Here is a 24,508-nt window from a genome sequence, read left to right on the forward strand (position 1 = left end):
GAACAGCCTGCGACTCCACAGCCTCGCTTTGCATAGCAGATTCCCTGTGGCCACCACCTGTAGTGACTCCTAGGACACTGAGATCCCTGGGGACCAAGTGACCTTCCTAGCCAGTGTGAGTTGTAGAAAACCTAGTAGGTGAGGAGATTCCCGCCCTTTCCACTCCCTGCAAAATTTCCGTTTCTTCGAACTTCTAATGACACCATGATCTAATGAATTGTGACAAATCTAAACGAGGCTTCGCAAACGCCATCCTAGGGAAGCTAGGGATTGCCCACAGAGGGAAAGATACGGGTTAATCCCTCCCTCTGCATTTCTGTTGAAAGAAAACTTTCCTGAAGCTGAGCAAAGCCCTGCGGGGCTTTTTGGGAAGTAAGAGTCCTGGATGAAGAGGATGCATTCCCAGAGGATTCTGGGAATAGTCGGTTCCAGGCTCCGGATTCGCAGGCCCAATTCCACGCGCACACTGAGCTCTGCAGCCGGGTGCTTTATCTCGTGGGAAGAAGGCACGTGCTGTCCTGTCCTCCCCTGAGGTTTGGATTGGTACAAGATAGGATTTGTTCTTTCCAGAGCTCACAACCTGGGAAAGGCTGACCAGCAAACTGACAGAACAGCATGGGCAGAAGGGTCTGTGTTTTAACTACTGCGTTCAGCAGAAGCGCGTGGGTGGGGAAAGCTTCCCAGGGCCACCACCGAGGTTCCAGCGGAAACCGGAAGCACCAAAAGGCAGGAGCCCGGCAAGGGGTACGGCCAGGGCCGAGATCCCTGCAGAGGAATCTCCCACAGGCCCAGAGAACAGAACGGAATTAATCACTAGAACTTCACCATTTTGGGGGAAGAGAGGTGAGGGTAAGACTACCTTCACCTAAGAAAGACCACCTAAAGCAGGAGTTATCCCCATGGCAGTAAGCAGACACTAGATCTCTAGGCAGAGGCCTTATCTGCTCTGAATCGGGTTTGAGAAAATAACAGCTTCATTGTGAAGTCTATTAGAGGATTGAAAGCAGGAAATTTGGGGAAGAAAAGATTAATAGGAGCAGTGGAGGTTGATCCGAGGTGATATTATGACAATGAGATATGTTGGTAGTATTTAGGAGGTAGGCTGGAAAAAGAATGGTTACTGATTTTACGGGGGATGATGCATTACTTGAGGCTGGCCTGGGGTATGGTGGTACCATTCACTAGATAGGGAAATTCACACACGTGTACCTAAGCATTCATATTCAATGATGTCCTTATTTATAAATTATCATATTCTAAAAATAAACTGAAGGAGACAGCCATTTATACAGCATGTTCATGTGGACTCAAAAAGTGCAACGTACTGGCAAACAGACAAACATTCACACAAATGCACATGCTGTATTAGACTTGGAAGGGCACAAAGAATCAAGCTAGCTCCCTGTCCTGGGATCTCAGCTCCTCACCGGTCCCCTTACACACCACAGGGTCTGTTCCTTTTCACTGTGTACTCTATTGAGTACATCATTTAACCTCTCTTAGTTTCATTTCCAAAGGGCAACTGCTTAGGGAGGAAACTTGTAAGGACGCTGTGACACTTGAACCGTGACCATTAAATACTAAAGAATGTCTAGTGTGACTGTCCACGAATGATGGCACCTGGAGATAAGAGATGCCTTCTAAATAGAGAGGAACCCAGCATGATAATTTAAAGAAAAGAAGAGAGAAGGGTTAAAGCCTGCTGTAATGGTCTCTTTTAGTTTTGTTTTGGATTTTTGTTTGTTTTGTATTATTTTAGTTTTAGTTTATTTTGGTCAGACACAATATCCATTAAGAAAGATTCTTGCTAAGTGTGGCATTGATTGTAAGGAGTGGATAGAGGACAGCAGGACAACCCATTCGCTAATTAATGTCAACAAAAACCATGTCAAGCCTTAGTGTTTAGGAAATATTTACCCTCTTGTAATTTTGTAGGTCACTTCAGATTCTATATTGAATTTGATGTTGAGAAACACAGAACTACATTTTTTGTGGATTTAGTTGGATGAAATTTTAATTTCTTTGTTTTATGAAGTCTCTCATTAGACATCCTTTTACCCAAAGTAAACACTCCGTTATCTTTTGAATGGTCTGTGTCTCTGTGACTTGGTGCCTTTTTCTTTAGCTTTAAAGACCCCTTCGCAACACCCCCACTGAAATCCACTCTTTTGGATAGCTGCTGCGTACCCACTCCTCTGGATAGCTGCTGCGTATCCACTCCTCTGGATAGCTGCTACATAGCTGCTACATAGTCCATGAAGCCTCGGAATCCCCTTTCCCTCGTTCCCAGAGCACAATATTTTTTATCTCTATTACCCCATTTTGTTCATCTCCCTTGCAGTTTAGTGCTTTGTATCACTTTTTGTGTAACTTGATGCTTTATAAACCATGAGAGACATACATTATTTTCTTTTGTATATTTAGAGATCATTTACTATTCATTTTCATTTGTATTTGTATATACAGTGTCTGGCACATACTCCTAACAAAGGTAATATTTATTCACCTATTTTGGTATGAAAAATTAAACATATCCCCTCAATTAAGATATATAGATTTAACAAAGCTTTTAAAAATTATTTTTACTCAAAATATAACATTTCAAGTTTGTTAAAGTTAATTAGAAATTTGATTAAAAGCCTGAATAAGTTAAGTTTTAAACAATCTTCCAATAACAAACAGGAAGGTTTCTTGAGAAAAATATTGAAAATTATTCTCTTTGGTACTTGGTAAAAATTAAAAAAATATATATATACGTGCCAGTTATTTCCACTTCTTTCCTAAATTGAAATTTTCTTTCAAATAAATAGTAAGTTTTAAACAAGTGTATAATGATTTATCTCTTATCAGAAATATCTGAAAGAGCTCCTCTTAGAAAACCAGGCAGCTGCGTTTTTCATTCTTTTGAAGTATCTACATTAATTTTATGGGTAAACATGTATGTCTTGCTCTTGAGTTATCTTTTTTTCCCCACAAATTTATAATGTAGCCAACTATTGATGTTTCCCGATGAGCTCCATTTTCTGAATATTTACAGCCAGCTGTGTTGCCTGTAGCTTGCTGACCTAGGTCATCATTGCTGTCATGTTCAACTGGGGGTACATCTAACCTTACTTCTCTTTGACCCAATACCTTATCCCAAAGTATTTGAGAAATGGAAATTTTATTTGTAAATATTACAAAATTAGCAATTCAAGCAGGATATTAGTATGTTCTGATCCTAAAACTTCAATCTGTTTATGAATTTAAGTCTCTTGAAACTTCTATTAGATCAAGAGATTAAATTCCTCTAAAAATCTATTTGTATGCTTTGTTTTTCTTCAAATTTGAGAAATGTGCTTGGTTTTCAGTTTTTTAAAAAAAACTTTCTAAAGGTCTATTTGAAATGGTAAGTAAAACCTTAATTTTAGGGTTAGCGTAGGTATGCGTATAGGATGCAATGGTTTGGTAAGTTGTGATGACTAAAAACTAAATTGCCAATACAATATAGCTTCCCACATGAAAAAAAAAAAAAAAGAAATAGTAGTTTTGATAGTATCAAAAGTATATTTAGAGTTGCAATTTTGCCTTTAAATTTTCTAGCCATAAAGGAGGCAGAAAAATATTCACCAATCCTTCCATATTTATTAAAACAAAAAGAACCTTGACCACAGTCATGTCAAGAACCCTAAATAATTCCATGGCCCAGAGAAACGCTTTCCTGAAGCTGGGAAAAGGCTTCTGGGCAGGAAGCAAAGGAAGGGGCAGATCGCAGGCAGGCCTGATGCTTCAGCAACTCTGGTCTTCTGCCACGTGGGAGGAACACTTAGTGAGCCAAGGCCTAAAGGAGGAGGAAAAAACTATCTCCTGGGAAAGGCCTGTGTAATCTGGAACACCACAGAATTCTCAGAGTGGGAGTTGAAACAATTCAGTTTGTTTCAAGGACATGTACCTGGGAAAACGACTAGCTTCTGGAAACAATGTTATTCTGGTGTTTAGGAGTAACCCTGTTGATGAGCACCAGGAAATGAGCCTCAATCAACTATATTCCTTGTATAGTGCTAGAAGACTCATTAGATAGTAACTATTACAACAATAATAGGAATGATAACAGCATTCATTGATTGCTTACTACAAGCCAGGCACTAATAGTCATTACATTATTTAAGAATTTTATTTGGCGTTTATTTTACGTTACTTCCTTTGTCCTATCAGCTGTGGTTGTACCCAGGAATCTGCCCCTGATTAAGTGTAAGAAAATCCAATTGTAAATAAGTCACAAAAGATTTTATTTTCTGTCACTTCCTTTGCCTTGTCTTCTTTGATTATTTTTAAAAAATGGTTCAGAAATAATATGATACCAATGTTAATTTCCTAAGTTTGGTAATTGTACTGTGATTATGTATGGTGTTAAAATAAATGGGATAAAAAACATGAGGGAAATTTTTGCACTACATTTGCAACTTTTCTATAAGTCTAAAATTAATTGAAAACAGAGAATTGGAAAACTTCATAATTTCTTTACTATAATTTATTTTATATTCTATTATTTTCTTACAGCAAAATGCAAAAATGTTCAATGTAGAGAACATTTTACGGGCATATAAGCAAAAAGAAGAAAATGAAAATCCCCTAATTTGGCTAGCTAAAGATATCTGCTATAAATATCTAGGTGTAAATTCAGATATATGTGTATATGGATGTATAGCATGTATTAATTTCAATCACCAATTCCATTTGCAAAGATAAAACTTTATATTTCTTTATTGAACCTAATTTGTCTTAAGCCTTCAGTTTGCTTAGTGGGAGGTAACTTCATATAATCACTTTCCAGGTAGTTCACTCATTTTAAGATTTATTTTTATTTTTATTTATTTATTTTATTTATTGGGGGTGACATTGGTTAGTAAAATTATATAGGTTTCAAGTGTACATTTTTATAATACATCATCTATATGTTGCATCGTGTGTTCAGCACCCAGAATCAGTTCTCCTTACATCAACATATATTTGACCCCCTTTTCTCTCTTCTACCACCCACCCTTACCCTTCCATATTTATTAACCACTAAACTGTTGTCTGTGTCTATATGAGTTTTTGTTTCTGTTTGTTTGTGTTGTTCCTTTGTTGATTTTGGTTTTATATCCCAGCATTTTAAGATTTAAAGTCAATTAAATTCGGGTTTCAAATTCAGTCCCTTTTTTCTTACCCTTTAGGGGGCGTATATTTGGACTCTGTTCATCTCAGGGTACCAACCTCCCTTCTAGACCCTCCCTTCACTAGAACTATGAACTATGAAAGCCTCCAGGTTTCACAGTGCTGGAGACTCCCTGGGGACTTTTGTAGGATTTTGAAAGGCTGCCCTTGGCTCCCTTAACACAGTCACCGCTGTCCTTTATTCCTTCACTGCCCTAGCACGTTTCTGGTCTCTGAGGCTCTAAGATCTGCAGAATTTTGAGGCTACTCCCTGAAAAACGAGGCACAGTTCTCTTTTCTTAAGAGATCTCCAGAAACTTTGCTAGGCTGTCTGTCTATCATCCCTCCTTTGGGGCACTTGGCCCAAAGTGTTGGCTTTCCAGTCTCTTTCCCTAAGATCCACTTAGAGATTTACTTTGTGAAAATTCTCCTCCATTGAACTTTGTCTCTATCTCCTTTTGGGTGAAGGAAGCAACCAAACAAACAAGATCTTACACCATCATATATTCTTCTAGAATCTATGAGTTAGGACATAAACTTGGAAGTATTTGTATTGAAGTCACAGTTTCAGAAATTCAGATTCTTAGGTGTTTTTTTTTCTTTTTTATTTGCCAAGGACTTCAACATTCTATTTTGTTAACAAACTATAAAAGAATATTTTTTGAGACAACTGTGAAAATTTAATTATGAACTAGCTATTAGAAGACACCAAAGATTAATTTATTATTAATTTTGTTGGGTGTGAAAATGGCCTTATGGTTATATATGAAAATATTCATATTTTTAGTGGAGTCCATTATAGGCAGGGTGGATTGTGAAGTGATAGGAGTGGGAGGTAGGGGACAGATTATAAAGAGCCATATATACCATTTTAAAATTTCATGTTCACAGTATAAAATAGGGAGTAATATGATTAATTTGTATAAAATAGGGGAGGATGAGAAAGAGTATTTGGAACTGGGAGGTGGGTAGCTGGAGGAATTTTTTATACCTTCCCCACAGTCAGCACCCATATATAATTCCATCAGTAGATCCTATTGGCTCTCTTAGTTTTATCACCTCCCCGTTCCAAGCCACCATCATCTCTTACATGGACACAATCATTTCCTAATTATCAACTAACCGGTCTTTCTGTTTCTGTTTTTGTTCCCTATAATCCATTCTCCACAGAGCTACCAGAGTGACTTTTTAAAAGTCTAATTCAGATTGTCATTCTCCTGCTTAAAATATTCAATGGCTTTCTGTTGCACTTAAAATAAAATACAAACTCTACCATAGACCATACATTTCTATGTAATCTGGCCATTATCTTCCTCACCATCCTCTTGGTGCTGTTCTCCAAGTCCTTAAACATCAGCCAATGCACAAGCCACGCACGGTTCCCATTCTTTTTTTTCAGTTACAAATGTTATCTAGTGTGATAGTTTGGAATTTGTAACTGTTATAACATTTTAATCAAACTACTACAAATTGTACTTCATGTAAAAAAATAAATGATTACGTGAAAAGGAGTGTTCAACAGCTATATCTGAGATGTAAAATGGTGACAAGATGGACAAAAATGTTGACTTTAAATAGCAAATTTTTATGTCATTCAATCTTTATTGTTTAATAATGGGACATTATTAATTCCTTAATAATGGGACATAGGTCTAAGTCTTGAAAGAGGTTTATATGTATTTTCACATTTGGAATTTTATCTTTCAGTCTAATTAGCCTGGCTTTATTAATTTTACACACAGAACATTTTCAATCTGGGTATTTTCAGGCATATTTTCCAAGAACTTATTTGGAATCTGGCACACAAAACATTGAACTATATTGTCCTTTGCCTCATAATACTTCCAGAAGAAAGTAAAATAATTAAAATAATTTGAAATATCATTGTCTTCGTCTTCCTTCTGTTTAATGAAAAGAGTAAATTGCTGCAAATGTGATTTCTCATTCCACTGCTGGTTCATGTGTACAGATCATGCCAGTTTAAGATAATGAACAAATGCCTCTTGAAAAACTGTTTCATAGACCACGTCTCATACTCTGATAGAAGTGTAAAATGGGCCACTCTATGAAAGGCCAGTGTCAAAATGATCCCTTTCACAAATACATTTCCTCTCTGACCCTGCAATTCTCTTGCCAGCGACCCCAAGCCCTAAGCGCAGTTCCAGGCCACGGCCACCAGCAGCTTCCAAGCCGGTGCCGCTGCTGCACCAGTGTAAGGCCTGGTGAGTCAGCAGCAGCCTCTTCTTGGCGACGAGGCTCAGAGACGGGCCCTGCCACCCACCCAAAGCCCAGTTCTCCTGAGTCACCGCAGACTCTCAGCAGGCGGACCCCAAGCGCCTCCGAGCGCCCCTGCAGTTCCCCAGGAACACAAGCTTCTGCGCACCTCGGTGGGGCAGCCACATGCCTCAGGGGGGCTGGTCCCGCCCCGTCACCAACACAGTCGCGCTGTCATCGCATTTTGTGGCTTTTCTCTACTAGAAACGAATATTTTCCTTAAAAAAAAAAAAGAAAAAGAGATGGAGGGGGTACTCCGTAAGTCTAAATTCTAATTAAGCGCTTATGAACTCGGTGTGTCTCATAGATTCATCAGCGGGGTTTAAAATGACTATTTTGAAGGCAAACTACACGGGGTCAAGCACAGGAAGTGAAAGTATGTGGCTGGTCCCTCCAAGGTTCGTAAATGGCGGAGTTTATTCAGTGGAAGACCCTATTATATGTAATATAATAAGAAAATTAGAGGTAGGACGCAGCAGGGCCTGAAGAATGGGTCCGAGGCTTAGGGCTTGAGGGAGACAGCGGAAAGGAGAGTCGTCTTCCTCTTTTGAGACAGAGAATCAATCAAATACCACCGGCACCGCAGTGAGGTTGCTAGGGCCGCGTGGCTTTCCCGCGCGCCCGCCTTGGGGGCGGGGAAGAACCCGGATGGAACCGCCCCAGCAGCCGGGACCCAGCCCATAGTCTTTGAATCGCTGCGCGGGGCGGAGTTGCCCTCCCTTCCGTACCCTGATTGGTTCGTGTTCTCAGGCCCCTCCTCGTGATTGAACGTTCCCAGTGCCAGTCACAAAGCGTCGGCGATCTCTCAGATTGTTGCTAGAAGGAGACGGCGTCGACGTCTAACTAGACTCGCAGTGTCTTACCTTCCAGTAGCGTTCTCTTCCACCCGCGCTCCCAAGGTGTCTCTGGCTTCTCCGCTGCAGGCCCTGGAAGGAGGCGGCTCGAGAACGATCCCGGGCGCCCAAGCGTTCTCCTTGTCACCCACGCAGCGCCATGTCCTGGATGTTCAAGAGGTGATGTGGGTGGAGGGGGTGGGGCGCAACTGGTAATGGCCTGGAGGCGTCCCCAGATGAACCTGACCTTCCTCGCGTACTTTTCTCGTTCCCCGTGCGATTTGTGCAGCTTGTTTTCGTTTTGGTGGTGGCTCATATGTCCGCGGGAGAAATAAAGGCATAATCCTGGTTGGCATGGGGAGAATCCTCAGGCGAGTCGGGTGCTAGGGCCTTGGAGAAATCTCTGTCAAGGGCTGGGGGTGGGGAGAAGGGCTTGGGGCGCAAAGCTCCACTGCTTAGGCATCTTGACCTGTGCTTATTCCACAGACTCCTAGTAGATACCCACTGTGCACTAGGCATTGTGCTCCGAATAAAGGGCCGAGTAAGACAGCCGTTGTCCCCAAGTAGTGCTGTTTATGAGCATGCACAGACGTGCACATATATATTTGCAGAGGAGCCAGAAGAGGTATGCTCGACACACAAGGAAAACGCAAGGGAAATACCTTCTATCTGTTCTTAGGAGAAACTTCCTAGACAACGCCCCCAGTGGGACTTGCCCTTACTTTTCAGTATCCAGATTGTTTCACATGCCCCTTCCTGAAACAATTATCCATAAAGGGATTGAGATTACCCTTAAACCTACCGGAGTGGGAAGGTTGGAGTCAACCTTCCATGATGGCATGGTTTGGATACCTAAATAAAATAATGGTTGTCTTCGGAAGGAATTAAAGTAATGGATGTTGGATGTATTATCTGGAAGGATAGAAATGGCTTCACGTATGATAATAGTTCTGTATGTGTAAGTCTCTTCTAGCTCAGTTATTGAAATTTTGGCATATAATTAATGTTACGAACATCATATTCATTTCCATTTAAATAGATGATCACTAGGAAAGAGATTGTGAACACTTATTGGGGTTTTCATTTTGAATACCCGTGGGTAGAAGAGGCATCACTGAACAGGTAGGATTCCCGGAAAACTCCCTCCCTCCCTCCCTCCTTCTCTCCCTTCCTTCAATCCCTGCTTTAACCAGAGTAACTCTCTATTAATCTTATACAGCAGTTCCCACATAAGATTTAATCTGTTGAAATAAAGTGTGAGAAAACAATTAGCCTGTAAATATGGTACAGTCTTTGAGAAATACTTGGTTACATTTTTTATTGTTTGTTTGTTTTAACAGAGATCCTGTTTGGAAGTACTTGCAGACTGTCCAGTACGGAGTCCAGGGAAATTTTCCACGTCTCTCATATCCAACTTTCTTTCCCCGTTTTGAATTCCAAGATATTATCCCTCCAGACGACTTCCTAACTAGTGATGAAGAGCTAGACTCAATTTTATTTGGAACTTTGAGAGGTCATGTAGTTGGACTGCGCTATTACACAGGAGTAGTGAGTATACCACTAGATAGTTAAAATGTGATGTATTTATGGTATTAACCTAGAAAATAAGAATTAGGTGATATATGTGCAGTTAATTTTTTTACTCGAAGTAATTGAAATATATCTGGGCAGAGATAACAAATATCTAATGACTAATATTCTTTTACATTTATACGTACTTACAATATACAAAGCAATTTTTTCCATGTGGTCTCATTTGATCACTACATTGACTCTGAGGTAGATAAGACATTATCCCATTCCTATAACTGAAGAACTGAAGCTCAGGAAGGATAAATAACTTTCCCAAAAAGCACAGATACTGTGTTGTACGTTTGCAAAATGACTTCCAAGTCAGTCCATTGCTTTCTCCTCTTCTGCCCCTCAGCACATTTCTACACTTTAATATTTTTAAGTTAGGAATATCAACTCCTATTAGATAACGGAATTGTCTAATTTTGGTCTTTTTTCTTTGTAGTAAGACTATTTGTATCCCAGTTTTTCTTCCTGTGTCTATCCTTATCTCTAGTCTCTGCATTGTGTCTACATGAGAGAGATGGACAGACAGAGCTAGAGAATATATGATTGTATCTGGCTCATAGTTGTCTTTATTATGGTTGTCTAGTCTACCTCTGTTATGTAGATGATATACTTTTAGTTTTATTTTTTAAATTGATTATGAGGAATATCAAACATGCATAAAAGTAGAAGAATACAATGAACTAAATATACCCATGATTCAGATTCAGCAGTTAACAAATTTTTTGCACATTTGCTTCATCACTTACTAAAAATTCCAACTGTGTCACTTTATACTCATAATTCAGTATGCATCTCAAAAAATTCATTTTCTTACATGTCATTTTCATATTTAACAAAATTAATAATAATTTCTTATTACATCTAATAACTAACCCATAATCAATTTTCTTGATTATTTAAAAATGTGTTTTTATAGTTCCTTTTTTCAAATCTGAATAAAAATAAAGTTCATATATTAGCCTTGATTGTTATGGCTTGTAAGTCAATCCCACCCTCCCTTTGTTTCATGTCTGTTTGTGGAAGAAGCTACATCTGTTCTGTGGAAAGTTCTAGATATGCCAATTCTTTTATTCCCTCATATTTTTTATGTTGAAGTCACTCAAATCATTTTTTGGTTGTCTGAAGCATGTTCTGCAGGAGATTCTTTGGAAAAGAATTCCATGATCTGGATTTGTCTATTCTTTCATTCTTCCGTGTATATATATTTTTTTATATCGGAGCTTCTATGATCATTTTGTGATTGGCAAGGTGTTGAAATGTGTTGTTTAGGAGATTCTTTACGAAGGAACAATATTTCCTGACTTTTTGTATATTTGTATATTGTGCTGTTTATACTTCAGTATCAACTTAGGGTGTTTATACTTGTGATGTTTGGCTGAATATAAAATCCTTGACCCATAGTTTCTGTCATGATATCTTGATGTTGCATAAAGTGTTGCTGGTGGAATTCTGATGGCAATAGGATTTATTTTCTATATAAATGAATTGCAGTTTTTCTGCCTGGATAACTAAAAGATATTTTTCCTTATATTGGAAGTCCAATAGTTTCATTAAGGTATGTTTTAGTGTTGACTGTAATATAAGTTTTTCTTCTATTTCAGAAAATTTTCTTTAATTATAAATGTTTGCCTTGTTCCACAGCTTGTTTTTTTTCAGGGACTCCATTCTATTCTCTCTGTATTAGATATCCTCTGCATATCCATATGCCATATATATGCTTGTTAATTACTCTGAAATCCTTTTAATCATATTTTTTCACTTTTCTGTTTTTCATTATTTATTTCCCTTACCATTTTTACAAGGTCTGTTTACTTTTGTGTTCTTTGTACTTTAGTCTTTAATTCTGAAATAGTTTTTTTTCTTATTTTTTCCCCCTGAAATCTGTCAGAGTCTTATTTCATATTTACCTGTTCTCTAGCTCTCACATCCATCTCTTAGCTTTCCTATTTCTGATTTGTGGTATTTTTTCAAAATGTACATTGTTTTCTAAATTAAACCACTGAAATATTAGATTATGATTGTTATTGTTATAGAACAATAACTATTTATTGATCTTAGAATAATTTCTCGTGTATCCTGTTGCAGTTATTTCTCCCTGCCCCTGCCTTAACAACTCTAACCTGATTGCTATCTCTGTAGATTAGTTTAGCCTGTTCTTTCATGTACATTGAATCATACAGTATATACTTTTAAAGTCTGGCTTCGTTCAAACTCAGCATAATTCTGATACTTTTTGAGTCAATTTTGGCAGTTTATATTTTTAAAGACAAACATCCATTTCATTTAGATTTTCAGGCCGTAGAGTTGTACATTGTAATCATTTATACTTAAAAATATTTTAACTGTTTGTGGTTATATTCCTGTTTCCATTCTTTGTGTTATACATTTGTGTCTGTTCTTTTTTATTGATTAGCCTTGATAGAGATTTATCTGTTTCACCTTTTGAAGCAACCTCTCTTGGACCTTATTATGATTATTATTATTCTTTGTTCATTGATTTCTATTTTATATTCTGTTACTCTGTTTTCTTTAGATTCATTTTATTTTATATTTGGATTCTTGATTTGAACATTTTATTTTAGTGTTACTTAATAATAAAAGCATTTTATTTAATCTTTTAAATGTTCTTCAAAGTACTGCATTGGCTGTATTTACTAAGTTTTGTTATATAATATTGGCATTGCTCGTTTTTAATTCTTTTTAAATGTGCTTTCCATAAATTTATAATTAAATATTTTAATTCTTGACTCATCAAAGTCTTTATTTTATAACAAGCTAGATTATTTCTTTTTTAAAAACACTTTTATAATTAGTTCTAATTCTGTCTTTTTGTTTTCTTAATTTTTCTTGTTATACGATGTGTGATCAAACAATACAGTGAAGGCTTAAATTAAAAAATTTATTATAGTAAAAGACACATTGCCATTAATCCCCCTCAAAATACTCCACGTAGCTTCAAACACACTTATCCCGTCATTCTTGCCACTTTCTTAAGCAGTTCTGGAAGTCCTCTTTTGTGAGTGTCTTTAGTTGCGCTGTCATGGCTGCCTCGATGTCCTGAATCATTTTGACTTTGGAGAAGAGCCAGAAGTCACACAGTGCCAGATCTGGTGAATAAGGTGGATGAGGACACCATAGTGTTTTTGTTTGACAGAAATTGCTGTACCAGAAGTGATGTGTGACACGGAACATTGTCATGATGGAGGATGATTTGTGGCACACTATTTATTGATTTTTTTAAAAACTTTTATTTATTTAAGTGTGTTTTTCCAGGACCCATCAGCTCCAAGTCAAGTAGTTGTTTCAATCTAGTTGTGGAGGGTGCAGCTCACAGTGGCCCATGTGGGGATCGGCAACCTTGTTATTAAGAGCATTGAGCTCTAACCAACTGAGCTAACTGGCTGCCCTACTTTACGGCACATTTTAAAACACACGTTCTCTCAACTGTAGCTCACACCTGACTGATTGCACCCAACAAGTTGAAACTTGTCACACACTGTTGCTAAGGAGCGACACACCGCTTCCCGTATGAAGATCCCTGCCTTTCCATTGGATGACACTTGGCATTAGCATTCACTGTATTTTTGTGATCACAATGGAAAGGCTCCATCTCACATATCACTTCTGGTATGGCAATTTCTGTCATATAAAAACATTATGGTGTGTCCTTATCCATCTTGTTCACCGCATCTGGCACCGTGTGACTTCTGGCTCTTCCCCAAAGTCTAAATGACCATGAAAGGAAAATGTTTTGAATCAGTTCAGGACATCGAGCCAGCCATGACAGCACAACTAAAGACACAAAAGAGGACTTCCAGAACTGTTTAAGAAAGTGGCAAGAATGATGGGATAAGTGTGTTTGAAACTACATGGAGTATTTTGAGGGGGATTAATGGCAATGTGTCTTTTACTGTAATATAATTTTTAAAAATTTAAACATTCACTGAACTTTTTTTTGTCACACCTCGTATGTCCTTTTTTGTCTTCCTGGTTGGACCATGTCTTCTTTGTTTTTATAGTCTCCATCATTTTGGCCTGTATGTGTTCTATTTTAAATTCTACTCATAGTTAGCAATCATCTATAGTAAATGACAGTTATCTAATTTTAATAAATGATCAGTATAATAATGACTATTATCTAATTATCTTGTTTAAAATGAAATGCTCAAAAATTTAGTTTTTTTACCCTACTTTTTGGGATTTGCATAATCTGGTTTAAGGAAGGTTATGCAAAAGGCAGTGGCAAAAGGGAGGTGGGCTGGGAGAGAGCAGAGCTATGCCTCACAGAATATTTCTGAAGGGCTAGAGAGGAGTATGTGATAATCTGGTTGGTCAGGCTGTAATCTCTTGAGTCAGTAGACAAAACAGCTTTCCTGTGTCTTTTTCAGGCAATTAAAGAAATTGAGAAAATTCACATACCGTAAAATTCACCATTTTGAAGTGTATAATGGAGTAGTTTTTAAATATTTGCAAGGTTGTGCATCTATCCCCACTGTCCAAAAAGAACCCTGTACCTGTTAGTAATGACTCCTCATTACTCCCTTTCCTTAGCTCCTGGAACCCACTAATTTATTTTCTGTTTCTATGGATTTACCTACTCTTAGACGTTTCATATAAATGGAATCATATAATATATGGTCCTTGGGTCTGGCCTTCATTATTGTCTTTTTCTTTTGTGTTAAATAGATACTTTCTAATATACCATTTTAATTACCTGTTTTTTTGTTTTGTTTTTTTACTATGTGTTTTGCATTGCTTTTTTGGTAGTTGCCCTAGGAAGTTACAATTAACATCTTAATTCATAAGAATCTAGTTTCTATTAATGCCACTTAATTTCAGTAGTGTGTAAAAACTTTGCTTGTAGATAGCTCCATTCCCTTCGTCCCCACTCCCTTGTGTTGTTATACAAATTACGTCTTTATATATGTTATATGTTTACCAACACAGATTTATGATGATTGTTTTTTGTCCTCCTAAATCAGATAAGAGAAAAAAGTTACAAACATGAAAAATTTATAGTCTTTTATATTTGCCTATGTAATTACCTTTCCGTATTCTCTATTTCTTCATGTAGATTCAAGTTATTGTTTAGTGTCCTTTGATTTCAGCTTGAAGATCTCCTTTTAATATTTCGTACAGGGCAGGTCTGCTAATGATGGATTCTCTGTTTTTGTTTATTGGAAATGTCTTAATTTCTCCTTCATTTTTGAAGGATAGTTTTGTCAGCTATAGAATTCTTGTTTGAGTTTTTTCTTTTGGTGTTTTGAAAAGTTATCCCACTGTGTTCTAGCCTCCATGGTTTCTGATCAGAAATCAGATGTTAATCTTATTGAAAATCTCTAGTATGTAATGAGTTGCTTCTCTCTTGTTTTCAGGATTCTTTCCACAGCTTGGTTGTGATGTGTCTGGGTTTAAATCTTTTTGAGTTTATTTTACTTGCAGTTTGTTGTGCTTCTTAGATATGTAGACTAATGTTTTTCATCAAATTTTAAGTTTTCAGCTAATATTTTTTCAAATAGTCTTTATTCTTTTTATCCCTTTTTCTCTTCCCCTTCTGAAACTCTCATTATGTATATGTTTGTATGCTTGCTGTTGTCCCACAAGTCTTGGAGGCCTATTCATATTTTTGCATTCTTTTTCTTTCTGTTCCTCAGACTCTATAACTGTTTCTCAGGTTCTACAGGTTTCCTCTATAAGCATTCCTATGAAACCTTTGGTAAACTGAACTGGTGTAAAGCAGAGAAACAATACACATTAACTAAAAGGCTTAAAAGGAAAAGCTGGGGAAGAAGATGTCCATAGGGGCTTTGAAAAGTTCAAACATACTCCTGGGAGTCTAGAGCTATATGCAGGTATAGGCCTGTATGCATGCCCAGGACTGTGCATATGTTCAGGAAAGACCTGAGAAGACCCTAAGCTCTCACCTCTGACTGAACTTGAGGGTCTGAATAGTAGGAAATGAAAGGTAAGCCAGAGTTGTCAACTTCCTGGCTATGTATTGAAGGAGTGCCCCAAATGCCCGTAGATACTCTTGGTAAAGACTGGGCGATTTACTGTTTCTAATACAATCATTAGCAGACTACCATGCTAACCAAGTACAGACATCAGTGGCCACACACAACAAAGAGTGGGTTTTACAAAAAATAGATAATTCAGAAAAGTCACTAAGCAAACAACAATTACCAAAACCAGCAGCAACAAGCAACCCTGGGGAAGGAGAAGAACCTGATTTCTAGGGTTGCCACATTATTTAAAATATTCACTTCTCAACAACAGAAAAATGAGGCATGTAAAGAAGTCTGTATATATGTTCTATTCCAGTTCCATTCCTACTTATAATTAATGCTTTTTCCTTCTTTTAGAGTCTGGAGAATTCAGGCTTAGGAACCAGTCCGCCTGGATTCAAATTCTAGTTCTGCTACGTACTAGCTTTATTACCTTGGGCAACTTACTTAACTTTTCTGTGCTTTAGTGTCTTCATCTGTAAACTGGGGAAAATTATAGTACCTACCAGTAGGGTTGTGAGGATAAAAAGTCAGTCTATGTGCTACGTACTTAGAACACTGTTGGCACTCAACAAAGAATACATGTTTTCAGAAGTTATGATGTTGAAAATGTTAAATAGTGTGAATCTGTTATTTAGTTTTGATAGTATATTTTAGATATCAAGGATTTGTTAACTTCCCAATATGTGTAAATTAGAAAAATACTATGAGAATCGTTAAATATGTTCTTTAATATTTCTGTAGAAATATGAGTTTAAGAAAATAGATGCAGTGTTATTCAGTAAGCATTAAAAAATGAATTGATGCCTTTTATTTCTTTCTCTTGTCTGATTGCTATGGTTAGAACTTCCAGCACTATGTTGAATAAAAGTGGAGAAAGTGGACAACCTTGTCTTGTTCCTGATCTTAAGGGGAATGGTTCTAACTTTTCGCCATTGAGTCTGATGGTAGCTGTGAGTTTATTATGTATGGCCTTTATTATGTTGAGATATGATCTCTCTATTCCCACTTTGCAAAGAGTTTTTATCATAAATGCCTGCTGGATTTTGTCAAATGCTTTTTCTGCATTTATTGCTATGACCGTATGATTTTTAGTTTTCATTTTGTTAATGTGATGTATCACGTTAATTGATTTGCGGATATTGAACCAACCTTGCGTATCAGGAATGAATCCCACTTGATCATGGTGTATGATATTTTTAATGTTTTACTGAATTTTGTTTGCTAATGTTTTGTTGAGGATTTTTGCTATGTTCCTTAGGGATATTGGCCTGTAGTTTTCTTTTTTTGTAATGTTTTTATCTGGTTTTGGGATCACGGTGATAGTGGCCACATAAAAAGAGTTTCGGAGCCTTCCCTCCTTCTGGATTTTTTGGAATAGTTTGAGGAGAAATTTGCAACTATATGAATGGACTTAGAGAACATTATGCTAAATGAAATGTCAGACAGAGAAAGACAAATACCATATGATCTTACTTATATGTGGAATCTAAAGAACAGAACAGAATCTAAAGAACAGAGCAAACTAAACAAATAGTCTCAGAAATGTAGAGAAAAATACTGATGGTTGCTAAATGGGAGGGAGGTGAGGATGAGGGAGAAGGTGAGGGGATTAGAAAGCACAAATTGGTAGTCACAATTATTGCCACGGGGATATGAAAGACAGTTTGGGGAATATAATCAATAATGTTGTAAAGATTTTGTAGGGTGTCAGATGGGCACTTGTCTTATTAGGAGACCACTCCATGTACAGTGTAGATGCCTGACCACCGTGCTGTACGCCTGAAACCTAAGGTGAATAATATTGAATGTCAGCTATAATTTAACATTACATATATATATACACACACGTGTGTGTATATATATATACACACATACATAAATATACATGTGTGTGTATATATGGTCACAGGATGTGGAGTACAGCATAGGGAATAGAGTCAATGGAACTGTAACAGCTGTATATGGTGTCTGATAGGTAGTAGATTTGGGGATGGGGTTATCACTTTGTGAGGGGTGTAAATGTCTAATACATTGTTTTGTACACCTGAAACTAATAAAATAAAAAGTACAACTAAAAAAGAAAAAAAAAATCTGTGACGCGCAGTAAGTGCACAATAAAACAAGGTATGACTGTAACAAAAAAAAAACACAAAAAAAAAAGAATGGCTATCCCAGATAAAGTATTATGAAGAAAGCTATTATTGTATGTTTATTGTTTATAATATCTGTTCATTATTTTTATTAGGTTAATAACAATGAAATGGTTGCATTACAACGAGAACCCAATAATCCCTATGATAAGAATGCAATTAAAGTAAACAATGTGAATGGAAATCAGGTTGGACATTTAAAGAAAGATCTTGCAGCTGCTTTGGCCTATATCATGGACAACAAATTGGCACAAGTTGAAGGGTAATGTACTTCAGAGATTAGTTTTAGTCATTTTCAGTTGTAGTGGTCTTTGAATTTGTTAAGAGTCTCTATAGTTTCCCTGACAACTTTTATCAGTACCTTCATTACATGTTCAATGAATGTTTTAATTCTCCTCTCATCTGCCTCCACTACCTTAGCCATCAAATAGCTATTGCCTCACTTTCCTATTGAATTATTACTATGGAGAAAAATAGACTTTGGTTTAGATATTAGGAAGTCCACACCATCTTTCCAAACCTTTGAGTCCATGGATTTGGGAGTTCGGAAGTGTTTGTTTAAATCAGGTTGTCAACCGGTAGCCTGTGATCAGATGTAGGCGAGTTTCATTTTGCTTACACAGTGTTGTAAAATTAAAATTTTTTCCCCATGTTAGAATATCCGGATAGTCTAGATTTCATACATGTTAATTTTTCCCCTAAATAATAAAAAGTATTTTTGAAGATTTTAAATGGAAGACCTAGTAATGCTGGACCCTTCTCTCTGCATGACATCATTTGACTGCTGCTGAGAGGCAACTGTTGCTTTGTCTAGGGCTACACTCTTCCAGTTCTACCACCTCTTCCTTTTTTTTAAACTCCTGATCTACTTTGTTACTTTTTCTCTTTTAGGCATTTGTGTTTGTGATCTCAATTTAAGTGTGGAATGTTTGGGATATGAAAAGATGAGTTTGGAAGATTAATGCTCAGCAGTGTCTTCTCACCTATGTACTTGTTTCTCAGTTCATCAAGTTTTTGAAATATTGAGAATAAATTTATAGTGAATCCTGGATTAGAAACATATTTGCAAATCATTCCCCATACTCAGAATAGAGTGCTACCCTCAGTTCTGTTAATAAAAGCTTTACCCTCTCAATTAAACTTACTATTTATAGGCTATCCTTGTATTTACACTAATTTATCCCATCTTCTCAGTTTTTTTCTGGCATTCTGTTCCTAAAAAGCACTATTTTCTTCTGATTGTTGTTGATCCTATTCCCTGTCCTTTTTCTGTCTTTCTAGTCTGCTCAACTTGTTCCTCCCTATTATGTCCGTGCAAAATTGGAATACAACACTTAGAATATTTAATAGTCAGTTCTTAATAGGAGGAAAAAAATGACACTTTTAATTTCCCACTTTTTTTCCTTCTTAAATACAATAGGGTAGTTCCTTTTGGTGCAAACAATGCCTTTACCATGCCTCTGCTTATGAGTCTTTGGGGAAAAGAAGAAAATAGAAAAGCAGTTTTAGATCAGTTGAAGAAACATGGATTTAAATTGGGTCCTGCACAAAAAAGTAAGTTTAGGGTTTAACCTACTGTTATTTTGATATTGTAAGAATGCAGGGATTGTGAATATTTATTCTCTTAAGTAATACTTTGAGTTTGGTTGGCTAAACTAATTTATGCTGAGGACTTTAAGTTATAACTTTTTTTGGAGTCTTTTTAAGTTGAGTTTTTTCTCTATTTTTAAACAATTATAGATTCACACACACACAAATACACAAATGTACAAGGAGGTCCTGTAGTCAGTCCCTCCCTGAATTTCCCCTAATTATAATATCTGAAAGTCCTTGATTGTAAACATTCTCTTTGATAAATTATAGACAATAAGAATCGCAATAAGGAATGAAAAAGTATTGTTTGTTTATTTGGCAAGAGTTTGTTCAAATGATGTGGAATTGTTTAAATAATGTGTTTTTGAAATGACTTAGGATTTAGCTTAAAAAAACTTTCAAATACATTAAGATAATTTTTAATGTAGCTTATTCTGTAGCTTATTCTACAAGTTTTAAAATGTACTTACTAAAAGATAGTTTATTTCATTTGGTGATTTTATTCTTTTCATTTTGTAAATTATAGCTTTAGGATTCAGTTTGGAAAGTGGTTGGAGCTCTGGAAGAGCTGGGCCAAGCTATAGTATGCCAGTTCATGCTGCAGTACAGATGACAGCTGAACAGGTACGCTCTTTTTTTTTTTTTTTGTAATCTAAAAGAGAATTTTAAGTCTTGAAAATTGATGTTTAAAAGAATAAGATAAATATGTATGTGCTAGCATTAGTTAGGTTCAGATATGTTGTTAAGTTATGAAATGCGTAAATAGAATATATAGTGTAATAATTTATGTAAAAAGTGATAAAGAATATATCCATGGATACATATTCATACATACATTAAAACACATACATTACTGTATATGCATGGGCTGTTTTAGAATGTTTTGATGTTTCTGTATTTGAAATTTTTAGAATGTCCAAATATTTTTTAAAAATTGAAGCTCGAAACTTAACTCTTGCTTACAGTAAGTTTGCAAATGCAGTGCTAAAAAATTAATTCCAAACTTTGGCATTAGTTTAGTTCTTACTTTGTCTAATTTGTAATTCAGGATACTGTTATGCTGAGTTAATTTGGGAAAAAAGGATGTAAAATAAAGTAATACAAATCAACCTACACGTTACATCAAAAACTTTTTTGTCTTTACCCATCCGTAGCCTTTTTATATGGTAATTGTAGTTACTGTATTTTGCTTGCTTATTGTTAGAGGTGTTTGAGCCTGTGTCTGGTGGGTAAACTCCAGGTTATCTCTCCTAACTTTGTCCTGATTTCTTCTGTGCTACTGCTATGCATTCATGTGCTAATTTACGAAAGTAATTATAACACGTATATATTGCTATAAAATTTGACTGGGTCAATTTAAAGAACCATAATTAAAGTAGCATAAGATTGAAATCATCCTAACATTTTATAACACACAGCAAGTTCTTTATTGCAGTAATAATAAATAAAATGTCATTGACTGAAAAAAAGTCAAATGTACCTGGTAGGATCTGCCAAAATGCTTTGAATACAACTATATAATAGGATCACAGAATTTCAGTGGCAGAAGGAACCTTACAGACACTCTAAATCTAGTTTATTCCTTTGATCTTACAGGAATAAGATACAGGGCCATAAAGGTTAAGTATATTGCTCAAAGTTATATATCAGCTTGTTTATAACAGCTGTGACTGTAACACAGTTACCTTTTACACCTAAAGCATTTACTCATTCTGCCTTCCATGAGCAGTGTACTATCTCAAAGAATTCATTTATGTATCTTTTGGTATTCAATTCTTTTTAGTTAATTAAATGATTTTAACTTCCTGAATTAAGTTTAATTATTATTTTAATTGGTTTGTTTCATAATGTTTCTTGTTGCTGTTTGTTGTAGCTTAAAACAGAATTTGACAAATTGTTTGAAGATTTAAAAGAAGATGATAAAACCCATGAAATGGAACCAGCTGAGGTACTGAGCCAGTATTTTCTATTTAAAACTATTTGGAATTTAAAAATATGCTGTTAATCGATACTTTTGTTGTTGTTTTTTTAATCACAAGATCAACTGTTTTCCAGATTCTGTGTGGGGGAAAGAAAGAGCTTATTGTGTTTCTATTTATGACGTTCCTTTTATTTATAGGCTATTGAAACACCATTGCTTCCACATCAAAAACAAGCTTTAGCTTGGATGGTTTCACGGGAAAACAGTAAAGAACTTCCACCGTTCTGGGAACAGCGAAGTGACTTATACTATAACACAATAACCAATTTTTCTGAGAAGGATCGACCAGAAAATGTCCATGGAGGCATTTTAGCTGATGATATGGGTTTGGTAATATTTTTTTCTTCAGTTAATAAAATTTTATTTTGTCATGATTTTATAGAAAGTAATTTTGAAGTAGATAGAGATAGGAATATGTTGGTGCTAGTTGGGGACTAGATTTCGCTTCCAATGTAGAACACAGTTTTTCCTATGGTTTTTCACTTAAAATAATGGTTAAGTTTTTTTGTTTGTTTTTTGATTAAGGTGCAATTAAAATAATTAATGGTAATAATAACATGTTTCACAAATTTTTTGTAGTCTTTCACAAATGTTGTGATATACATAGTATTGAACATACATTTATGATTTCTTACACCAGCAGTTTTTATACTTTTTGGTCTTAGTAACCCTTTATAATTTTAAAAATTATTGAGGATCCCAAAGAGCTTTTGCTTTTGTGAGTTATATCTGTTAATATACCTACAAATATTTATAGTATTAGACATTAAACAAAAATTTTAAATATTAATTTTAAAACAACAGTTAACGTATTACTTGTTAACAGAAATAGAATATTTTTAAATGAAAAGTACTCCAAAACAAAAGCAATTTTGATGAAAAGACCGACATTGTTTTAGTTTTGCAAATCTCATTAGTGTCTGGCCTAATAGATGACCTCTGAATTCTCATATCTGCATTTTCATTCAATCTGTTGTGATGGTATTTTGTTTGAAGTATATAAGGAAAATTAACCCTTATATACATGGGTAGTTGGAAAAGGGAGGAGTATTTTAATAGCCTTTTTAGATAACCATAGATATTCGTCTTTGATATAATAATGAAATTCAACAAGTATTAGTTTATTAAAGATTAATAGTTAAAATGTGGAACTTAAAAATCATATCTGAATTTTATGTACTCTGTTCCTTTAAAATCCATTGGTGTAATTTGCACATTGAATGATACTTTACCTATACATGATTTTATAACATCAGGCATTGTCCTTTTGGAAAATATTGATTCACCTCGTTACACTGATCTGTCACATGTTGAAACTTTTCATTATACAGTACCAAAAATTTACATTCATTGATAATACTGCTGATCTTATTAAACAGTTACATTTTGGGAAGCTGCTATGCTCATAGTATTGTATATAAGTTTTTCAACATTCTGATTTTTGCCTGAAAGCGCAAATTTTGTCATTAACAACAAATACTGTCAATTGCTTCCCTTGAAAATGATAGCCTCACTTTGCTTTCTGCCACTCAGTCATGAATAACTACGTAGTTGTTGGTCATTCTTTTCAAGTAAACATGGTGATGAATGGAAAAGTGATGATGCATGCTGATGCGTAGTGAGTGGCTAGTTGGGTTTGCAACTCAGTCTCACAAGTGGTACTTCTCTACATAACCCTATGTTGGTATGTAACAGAAGTATTTTATGTGTACTTCTCATCTTGTTACACAGAATATATAAAAGGTGTGTACTTAAGAGGCAAGATTTAATAAAATGAATGTGTACTGCTTCATCAAGAACATTCTTAACATTTTTAAAGTGAAATGGGCATTTAAAAATTTTTTTCACTGTGAGTATGTGGCAGTTAAGAATAATATAATGACCACTATTATAATGTAGTGCCAGCTGCTTTATTTCATGCTAACGGACTAGCAATTTTGCACACCCTGGCTTTGTGGCATGACTACAGTTGTTAATACAAAAAGGTCTTAGTAGTATTATGAAAATAGTTTTGACTGTACATACCCTTGAAAGCATCCTGGGGACCCCTGGGGCCTGTGGACTACACTATGAAAACTGCTGCTTTACACTGCTTTAAAATTGCCAGAGATTTATTTCTGTTACTAATTACAAATTTAGCTATGGAAATTAATGAAAAATTGCATGTTTTCATTTAAGAAACGTTCACATGATGTATCATTTTCTTTGTGCTTTATTGGTAAGTTATAACTTAAGTGTTGGAGTTAACTTTAAATGAAATTGAGTAAAAGGATTTTGTCATGTGCATACTGGAATTCCTAATCATTTTTAATTAGCTCTAAATTACATGGCAAGCAAAAGTTACAGTTTCATTAGGAAGTTATTAGTTCAGGGTTAAGTATAAAATTTTAGAACAACAGTTATTCAATAAAATGACATTTCTCAGAAGTGCTTATATTATTTTATAAGAGTAAATAAATACTAGTAGTACAGTGTGGGAACTATTTCCTAACTTAAATCAATGAAATACTTCTCATTAATATGTAATCAATGCACTCCTGTGGCTTTGAATGCTATTTGATATGTGCTTACTTGATTTCAAAATTGTTTTCTTTAACCAGTTTGTTTTTTTAAAACATTTTAAAGGGCAAAACTCTGACAGCCATTGCAGTAATTCTTACCAATTTCCGTGATGGCAAACCTCTTCCCGTTGAAAGAATTAAAAAAAATCAACTGAAGAAGGTAAAGTGTTAGTGTTTTCTCTGAAGTCTCTGGCTTAGTGTTAAACTTTTTAATTTTGTCGTTAAAAAGTAATTGAAAAAAATAGATAATATCCAATGTTTTCAGAGATGTAATGAGTGGCCTTTTTCATGTGTTGCTGATAAGAATGAAAGTTGGTACCACATTCTTGAGGGCAATTTGGTAAAATGTATC

The 24,508-nt window shown here is 35.6% G+C and overlaps 1 protein-coding gene across 7 annotated transcripts in view; it reads left to right on the top strand.

Annotated features, from left to right (window-relative positions):
• The first annotated feature begins 8,231 nt into the window (after positions 1-8,231).
• HLTF (helicase like transcription factor) overlaps positions 8,232-24,508 on the top strand; it is a 47,690-nt gene continuing 31,413 nt past the window's right edge. For 4 of the 7 annotated variants that reach the window (XM_019748825.3, XM_019748827.3, XM_019748828.3 and 1 more), the window contains exons 1-8: positions 8,246-8,462; positions 9,623-9,830; positions 18,117-18,283; positions 19,442-19,575; positions 20,141-20,238; positions 21,488-21,562; positions 21,734-21,925; positions 24,221-24,316. In XM_019748825.3, coding sequence (XP_019604384.2) covers positions 8,443-8,462; positions 9,623-9,830; positions 18,117-18,283; positions 19,442-19,575; positions 20,141-20,238; positions 21,488-21,562; positions 21,734-21,925; positions 24,221-24,316 — 990 coding nt within the window. In that variant the 5' untranslated portion in view covers positions 8,246-8,442. Of the gene's footprint in view, positions 8,463-9,622; positions 9,831-17,490; positions 17,663-18,116; positions 18,284-19,441; positions 19,576-20,140; positions 20,239-21,487; positions 21,563-21,733; positions 21,926-24,220; positions 24,317-24,508 lie in introns of those variants that run through there. The other 3 variants (XM_019748829.3, XM_019748831.3, XM_074333898.2) reach the window with 2 other exon arrangements.

This window comes from Rhinolophus sinicus, chromosome 17, assembly GCF_057876585.1.
Source record: "Rhinolophus sinicus isolate RSI-liver-muscle chromosome 17, RSI-T2T, whole genome shotgun sequence".
NCBI classification, from domain to species: Eukaryota; Metazoa; Chordata; class Mammalia; order Chiroptera; family Rhinolophidae; genus Rhinolophus; species Rhinolophus sinicus.